Consider the following 9,275-nt stretch of genomic DNA (forward strand, 5'->3'; position numbering starts at 1 on the left):
ATTCACTTAATTACCTGTAGTAACTTTAGTCCATTCTTAATCTAATATAACTCATATCTCTGCTTGCTGACATTCAGGTACGTCTTCTATTTTTTGTCTCTTTTTTTTTTATTTAGCTAAAGAGCAGTATTTCATTCCAGGTAGGTTTTGCTCGGTAGTAGGACTAACTACAGACACCCTTTCCTCACCTTAAAAAAATATAGCTTCTAAAACTTTGATATGCATGCTTTTGAAAGTACAGTGGGTGCTGTGTAGATAGATGTACTCTGCATAGATCACTTGTAGCCATTTCCAGAACACCTGACCTTTGCATGCAGTGTCTGATGTTAAATATAGATATGATTAAGCACCCACCTTGTTCCTCCCTCTCTCTCACATCGGCACATTACCTAAAATTTCTCACAGTAGCTAAAATGTTTGAACCTATGGCCTTCTACTCAAACCATTTTCTCTCCTTACGTTGTATATCTGATCTTTCAACCTGTTTTTAAAATGTAGCTTGTTGAGCTGGTTTTAAAGACAGACTCCCTGTTGTCAAAGAGCTAGTTCCGCATGGATTCAGCTGCCAGCGCACAGAATGGTGGTTTTCAGTCACCGGATTTACTTTTTTATAGTTCTCATACTAGAAAACTGTGCCCTTTTGCTTGACTTGGCTTGCTGTTGCTTCACTTTTTATGCAAAAACAGCAGCTGCCTGCTGATGGAAATGCACTTGCACTTGCTCTGTGACTTCACATCCTTGCACACCTGGGGTCACAGCTTAACTCCACAAAAGCAACATTGACGTGCATCCTGAAAACATGGAAGTTCATGGGCACTGAGTGCCTTGAATAATTTAGGCTGATGAATGAATGATGAAATGTGCTGAGAAAAGTAATTGAAATGTTTTACCACTAAAATCCTAACAGGATCAAGGCTGAGGATTCTAGAACTAGCTCTTTGAAATATGTTCTTATTTTTTCCTTGCCTGCCAATTGTGTAAAATGCCTCTTGACTTGATTTTTTTAAAATGCTTATATTTAAAAAATATATGTTAAGTAGAGATTGATTGGCCACATTCACCATTCCCTGTGTATATTGACTATAATGTATTTTAACATCTATAAATAAAAATACATTCTGTAGTGTTAGTGTGCAAAACCATATCTATTTTTTTAAAGAATTCTGGGTTTGGTCTCTCTTTTAAGGAAATAGGTATTGCTTGCCATTATTGAATTATTATTTGAATAATGTTATGCATTTAACAGATTTTGTTTTATTACTTATTTTGAGCTTGAATGATCGAATAATATTTTATATATGACATTGGCTGAATAAAAAGTAACATGTTGAACAGCGGTTGATTGACTTTCACTGGCAATCTTTAAAATTCATTATTTTTACCTAATTTTTAAGAAGAAAGTTATCTGAAAGCTATTACTTACCCCCAAAAACGTTATATTCTAAACACTAGAACACCTCTGGGATAAAACATTTATATTACTTAAATCCCCAAATTTTAGTGGTTGATATCATTGTTGCTAAATTATTTAATCTATTATATTTTAATATACTTCATTACTTACTATTACACTAAATATATTTGAAATATTTATTTTATTACATAATATATTATTTTAACCCAGGCATATGCCCTTAACCAGAATCAAACCTGGGACCCTTCAGTCTGCAGGCCAACACTCTATCCTCTGAACCAAACCAGCGAGGGTTATTTTAAATAAAATTCATTAAGAATTTAGAAATCAATATTTCAGTTCAGCAAATAAAGAACAAGTCAGGTTGTTTCAGTAAATTCTGATACATTTTGGCCCTTTATTGACAGCAGCCAAAATAGGTTTTGGAAAATACCTTCTCTATCAGATATTAATTGTCACTATCTGAACATTTAATTTACATAATTTAAAATAATAATTATAGAATTCAGGACTCAGAAGAATACTTTTTCCCAGCTTTAAATTAAAATTGGAGCCATGAAATAAGAATCACTGTCATTGTATTGAAGGTGGATTATTTTTAATGTAAGATACCTATTGTACCTTTATTTAGACTTTGTTCCCAGTGTTTTCTGATTTTAATTTTAAAACAAAAGCTTCAACCACGGTACAACAGATTTTCAATAAATGTCATGGCATTAATTTCCAAATGTAATGAAACTATTATATTCAGCTTTGAAAACATTTACCTGATTTCCTTTTAACTGAATGACAATATTTATAAATTGGAAAGGTCATTCAAAAGCATGTTAGCCACAACCTAAGGATTAATGCAAACGTGCTCATGATAGTCCTTGCAGCTCTCCATGATTCGTTTCTCACTTAATTTCACATGTTTACTTGCCTACCACTGTTCTGTCTGGCATTCTAGATATTACCGTGATAACTCAAAAGAAAATCTATCTTGCAGAGAATTCATCTTTTCAAGGAATTGACAAGGGCTTAATTTGTATGCATCTTGGATGCCATTGCTTCTCCTGCAAGACCCCTTTGCTTCAAAAAATTATTAGGAAAGTTTACAAAGCACGTGCCATTCCCCGATCATTGCCACAGTAAGAAAAGAAGAGAGACCTTAGTTAGTTGTATATATACATATGCCTATTAATCTTAACGGGGATTACTGTCTTTCTTTCCTTCTTGGTGATTTTTAATTTTGCAGGAGTTCACCATTTGGGCTGTAAGTAAAAGTGTCTGATCTGAAACATACTATCCTCCCTTTTCAATCCTGATGTACCTTCTAGTCTCGGTCTTTTGTGCCCTTTTTTCCCCCCCAAGAAGAAACCACAGATCTTTTGAGCTTCTCTGTTGTCCCTGTAGCTCACCTCCAACTTCTTCCTGGCTGTTGATCCCGAAAGCGGTTGTTTCCATTCTGCAGCTCTGAGGGACGGGGGAGGGTCCTTTCCATGTGGCCCCTTTGTGTTTCCAGGAACCCTCGGTAGTAAGGCTCTCACTGCGGTCATAGACCTTCTGTGGGACGAATGCATGTCACGTACGCAGTACAACATCTCCAGAACGTCTGTAGCTTCTCTCCTGCTTCCCTTCACCTTTCCTCTCCGTCTTACCCCTGGCCTAGTGGATGGTGTAGTGATGATGTAGCGAGATTTTCTGTTGTGCTTGATCTAACCATGTGCTTGCCAGGTCTGAGGAAAACATGGTTCCGTCAAGCACCATGGAACGTCACGCAGCTTTCTACAGCATGGCGAGCTGCTGAGGCTTAATTCAGGACTGACTGGCCTCTCTTGATACAATCAAAATGAAAAATAAAATAAAATGAGGGCCTTGGAGGCATTTCTGAAGAGTAAGTGAGAGGGAGAGAATAATCAAAGACCATAGAACAATTAAAAACCTGAGTACATCTATTTGCCCGGAAAGCCCTAATTTTAAAATGATATATAGGGAGATGTGGATGACTGGATACCGTTTAAATTCTTGACGCTGAGAAAAAAAAAATTGTTTCACAACGAAATAGCCATTGTGTGCTTAGCTGTCATATAGGCTAGAATGGCTCAGAACCGGATCAGCAGACAGTACCGCTGTGAAAAGCTCATCTCTATTAATGTTTTCCTGTCCTGTGAATCTAGTTACTCTTTTTTTCCAGCAAATTCCAAGCCCTTGTTTTAACCCTCTCCTGACATCCATTGACCAAATTCCCCCAAGTTGTCTCCCTGCTGCATAATCTATAGTTATCTTCCTTTTTTCCTCCTACAAATTAACAAGCATTCTGCCCTTTAGACTCAGTATCTCTTTTATTTTATTTTTCTTGGCTTGACTCCTCAATAGGTACAGAAGATTATCGATCAAAATTAAGTGGGGACTGCTTTGCAGACTTGGCCTGCCCTGAAAAGTGCCGCTGCGAAGGGACCACAGTCGATTGCTCCAATCAGAAGCTCGCCAAAATCCCAGACCACATTCCCCAGTACACTGCGGAACTGTAAGTCCCTCTCCCCCCAGAATCCCGGACCATATTCCCAGTACACATTCCCCAGTACACATCCCTCAGTACACATTCCCCAGTACACATCCCTCAGTACACATTCCCCAGTACACATCCCTCAGTACACATTCCCCAGTACACATCCCTCAGTACACATTCCCCAGTACACATCCCTCAGTACACATTCCCCAGTACACATCCCTCAGTACACATTCCCCAGTACACATCCCTCAGTACACATTCCCCAGTACACATCCCTCAGTACACATTCCCCAGTACACATCCCTCAGTACACATTCCCCAGTACACATCCCTCAGTACACATTCCCCAGTACACATCCCTCAGTACACATTCCCCAGTACACATCCCTCAGTACACATTCCCCAGTACACATCCCTCAGTACACATTCCCCAGTACACATCCCTCAGTACACATTCCCCAGTACACATCCCTCAGTACACATTCCCCAGTACACATCCCTCAGTACACATTCCCCAGTACACATCCCTCAGTACACATTCCCCAGTACACATCCCTCAGTACACATTCCCCAGTACACATCCCTCAGTACACATTCCCCAGTACACATCCCTCAGTACACATTCCCCAGTACACATCCCTCAGTACACATTCCCCAGTACACATCCCTCAGTACACATTCCCCAGTACACATCCCTCAGTACACATTCCCCAGTACACATCCCTCAGTACACATTCCCCAGTACACATCCCTCAGTACACATTCCCCAGTACACATCCCTCAGTACACATTCCCCAGTACACATCCCTCAGTACACATTCCCCAGTACACATCCCTCAGTACACATTCCCCAGTACACATCCCTCAGTACACATTCCCCAGTACACATCCCTCAGTACACATTCCCCAGTACACATCCCTCAGTACACATTCCCCAGTACACATCCCTCAGTACACATTCCCCAGTACACATCCCTCAGTACACATTCCCCAGTACACATCCCTCAGTACACATTCCCCAGTACACATCCCTCAGTACACATTCCCCAGTACACATCCCTCAGTACACATTCCCCAGTACACATCCCTCAGTACACATTCCCCAGTACACATCCCTCAGTACACATTCCCCAGTACACATCCCTCAGTACACATTCCCCAGTACACATCCCTCAGTACACATTCCCCAGTACACATCCCTCAGTACACATTCCCCAGTACACATCCCTCAGTACACATTCCCCAGTACACATCCCTCAGTACACATTCCCCAGTACACATCCCTCAGTACACATTCCCCAGTACACATCCCTCAGTACACATTCCCCAGTACACATCCCTCAGTACACATTCCCCAGTACACATCCCTCAGTACACATTCCCCAGTACACATCCCTCAGTACACATTCCCCAGTACACATCCCTCAGTACACATTCCCCAGTACACATCCCTCAGTACACATTCCCCAGTACACATCCCTCAGTACACATTCCCCAGTACACATCCCTCAGTACACATTCCCCAGTACACATCCCTCAGTACACATTCCCCAGTACACATCCCTCAGTACACATTCCCCAGTACACATCCCTCAGTACACATTCCCCAGTACACATCCCTCAGTACACATTCCCCAGTACACATCCCTCAGTACACATTCCCCAGTACACATCCCTCAGTACACATTCCCCAGTACACATCCCTCAGTACACATTCCCCAGTACACATCCCTCAGTACACATTCCCCAGTACACATCCCCCAGTACACATTCCCCAGTACACATTCCCCAGACACTGCAGAACCGTAAGTCCCTCTTCCTACCGAATCTAGGTTGGGATGGAGGAAACAAAAGCATCAAAATAGTAGGATTTTTGTCTTGCCCTTTTATTCTCAATAATTACATTGATCTTTGTTAATACACATTTGCATAACTCTTCTATGTACAAGAATATACATGTATATATATATATATATGTGTGTGTGTGTGTGTAATATATACATATATATTATATAAATCCTCAAATGAGGATGTTTATTGATTTTAGAGAGAGATTAAGTGAGAAAGAGAAGGAGAGAAATATTGGTGTGTGAGAGAAACATCCATCAGTTGCCTCCTATATGAGCCCTGCCTGGGAATCTAACCCACGACCTTTTGGTGTATGGGACGATGCTCCAACTAACTGAGCCACCCAGCCAGGGCCAAGAATATTTTAGAGGCTATCTTAGTTCTTCTTTCTGGCCCAAGATACAATTACAGAAATTAATTTATCTCTCAAAAATCCAGCTAGTACCTAGTAATACTACTAATAATAGCATTCACTTGATATTTAATTCTTAGGCATTATTTATGCCCAAACCCATTTCTAAACAATGCATAGATGTTTTGCATATTTAGTCTTTATAGCAACCATATAAAGTAGTTTGAGAATCACCATTTTGACTGTTCATTATGAATTGAAAAAGATAGGCTTTTTTATCTGTTTTATTATCTCACTGACTCATGGCTGGAAGAACTTGGTGATTATCAGGTATTAAAACACAAAGGGTAGCATAGCAGGAAAAGCCGAAAAGACAGAGTGTGATCAGATTTATATTTATCCCCCTAACAAAGGGCCTGGCACATGCTTGCTGCTAAAATATGTTCCTTGAATCATTTGTAGGTACTATGCCGTGGACGTTTTGCCTTTACTAACTTTTCTAAGTGAGACGTTTAATGTTAGTGTTCTAAAAAATCCAAGAAAAGCCTGGTGAAATCTCATCATTTTCTTAACATCGTAGCCATGTTTCTATGTAGCACCATCTGGTATCTGTCATTATCCACTTTGCATAGTTGCTTGTCTTTCTGTGCATGCATAATCCTTTTGTCTTCAACGAGATTACGCCCCCTCGATGGCAGGGACTGTGTTTTATAGTTGATCTCCCACTGTGTCTAAACTCGTGCCTGTTACTTAATGAATTTTGAGCAATTGGAATAATTAAAAATAATGTAACGCTTTCAGAGAGATGACAGAAACTAGCTCCCTGTGATGATAGTGGTGCTTTTTTATTCCTGTTAGTTCATTAAACTATTCCAGAGCTCCGGGACTTCTAGAAAGGCATGGAGAGCATGCAGCCAAAGCCCTGAACTCTATTTTTACAGTCGTGTTGGGAGCTATGTTTATTGCCTATAATACTACAAACAATAAATCCAAATCCCATCTTCTAGCAGGAGAATGCGTTAAGGAGGCTTACTTGTCAGTCAATAATTGTATTAAAAGCAGGGCCATGTGTGTCTTAAGAAATTAAGAATTTTTAAAAAAATTATACATTTAAAAATTAGCACCTGGAAGAAAATATTTGCAAACCATATATATTATGATAAAATAATCCTATCCAGAATGAATAAGGAATTCTTACAACTTAACCATAAAATTAAGAAATAAAAACATACATTATCCAATTGAAAAGTAGTCAATTACTTGTATAGACATTTCTCCAAATAAGATATACAAATGGCCAATAAGCACATGAAAAAATGGTCAGTATCAGTAGGCATTAGGGAAATACAAATCAAAACCACAAAGCAGTAACACTTCCCACCCACTAGAATGGCCGTTAAAGAAAACACACAAAAATAACAATAATAATTGAGAGAAATAGGACCCCTCATACATTGCTGCTGGGACTGTAAAATAACGCAGGCCCTTTGGGAAAAAAGCTTGGGTATTTCTCAGTTAGACCTCAATTTCCCATGTGACCCAGCAAGTTCACACAGATGTAAGGACTGAAAATTTATGTCCACCGAAAAACTTGTGCACTGATGTTCCGAGCAGCATTATTTATAATAATCTAAAAGTGGAAGCAGACCAAATCTTCTTCCAACTGATAAATGAATAAACAATGTGGTATGTCCATACAATGGAGGAGTATTTGGCCACAAAAAGGAATGAAATATTGATAAATGCAAAACTAGTTTGAACCTTGTTAAACATTATTCAAAGTAAAAAACAAAAAAACAAAAAACAAAAACACAGAAGGCACCCTTTAATATGATTCCATTTATATGGAATGACTAGAATGGGAAAATCCATGGAAACAGAAAGTAAATTAGTGGTGGCCAAGAAGTGAGGTAGCATGGGAACAAATTGAGAGTGATTTCTAATGGGTATGGGATTTCTTTTTTGGGTGATGAATATATTCTGGAATTAAGTAGCAAAAATGGTGTCATAATTTTGTGAATATACTAAGCACTACTGAATTATATACTTCAAAAGGGTGAACTTCATGGCATATACATTATATAACACTAAAGCTTTTAAATAAATAAAAATTATGGAGTAAGTGATTAGGGGGAAAAAAATGTCCTAAAATGCTTTCTTAGGGAGGGGACAGTAAAAATAAAGCTTGTGATAAGAGAGTTTAATCTGATTTTCAATTATTGGCTTTCTCTGCTATGTGCTTCTTATATATTTTATTTTGATCATTAAAATTTGAGTGAAATGAAAAAAATTCAGTACAGTTGGCCTTGCATAGTCTTGGGTTCTACATCTGCAAATTTAAACAACCTTAGGTCAAAAATATTTTTTAAAGTTATTTTGCTGCTGACATGTCCTACTCACACATAATTAGGCTTACAGTGGTGGCCTGTTCCAAAGGTGAAACATCTACAGGCATATTTCCTTGTTATTATTCTCTAAACAATACGACATGACATCTATTTACATAGCATTCGCATTGTATAAGGTATTATAAGTAATGGAGAGATGATTTAATGTAATCAGGAAGATGTGTGTAAGTTATGCACTAATACCTCATCATTTTATATAAGGGACTTGAGCACCCGTGGATTTTGGTATGTGTGGCGGTCCTGGAACGAATCCTCCATGGGTATTGAGGGCGTGAGGGCATTTCCCACAGGTCTTCCGTGATATGTGTCCTATAGTTTGCTTCAGGATCGTGATCAAATAACGGTATCCCTCTGTATGAGAAATAAAACGCAATTCCTTCCTGACCCTTGGTGTTGAAACGTTGCTCTTTCTCTTACCCTAGGCGTCTAAATAATAATGAATTCACCGTGTTGGAAGCTACAGGAATCTTCAAGAAACTTCCTCAGTTACGTAAAATGTAAGCCGTGCATTAGCCACCTTTGTGAATTTCTGTTGAGTTTTGTTGTGTTTTTCCGACCCCTTGGCAGTTTTATTTCGATTTCTTTGGAAATTGGAAAATATAAAAAAATCCAGAGAAATGTTCCTATAATGATTACCTGTGGCACGAATTGAGAGTAATCTCTGAGAGGAACCAGAGTAATTGGTATTTTTCTGTATATTCCAATGATGCCAACTCCATTTCCCTAGCAGAGCAGTGGCATCTTTCTGTAGCTCAGACA

The 9,275-nt window shown here is 38.9% G+C and overlaps 1 protein-coding gene across 1 annotated transcript in view; it reads left to right on the forward strand.

Annotated features, from left to right (window-relative positions):
- The window catches only part of SLIT2 (slit guidance ligand 2), a 388,092-nt gene that overhangs the window by 286,908 nt on the left and 91,909 nt on the right, over positions 1-9,275 (forward strand). Inside the window, 3 exon segments of the mRNA XM_015571823.1 lie at positions 117-140; positions 3,773-3,923; positions 8,939-9,013. Coding sequence (XP_015427309.1) covers positions 117-140; positions 3,773-3,923; positions 8,939-9,013 — 250 coding nt within the window.

The sequence above is a fragment of the Myotis davidii genome, unplaced genomic scaffold (genome assembly GCF_000327345.1).
Source record: "Myotis davidii unplaced genomic scaffold, ASM32734v1 scaffold204, whole genome shotgun sequence".
Lineage (NCBI taxonomy): Eukaryota > Metazoa > Chordata > Mammalia > Chiroptera > Vespertilionidae > Myotis > Myotis davidii.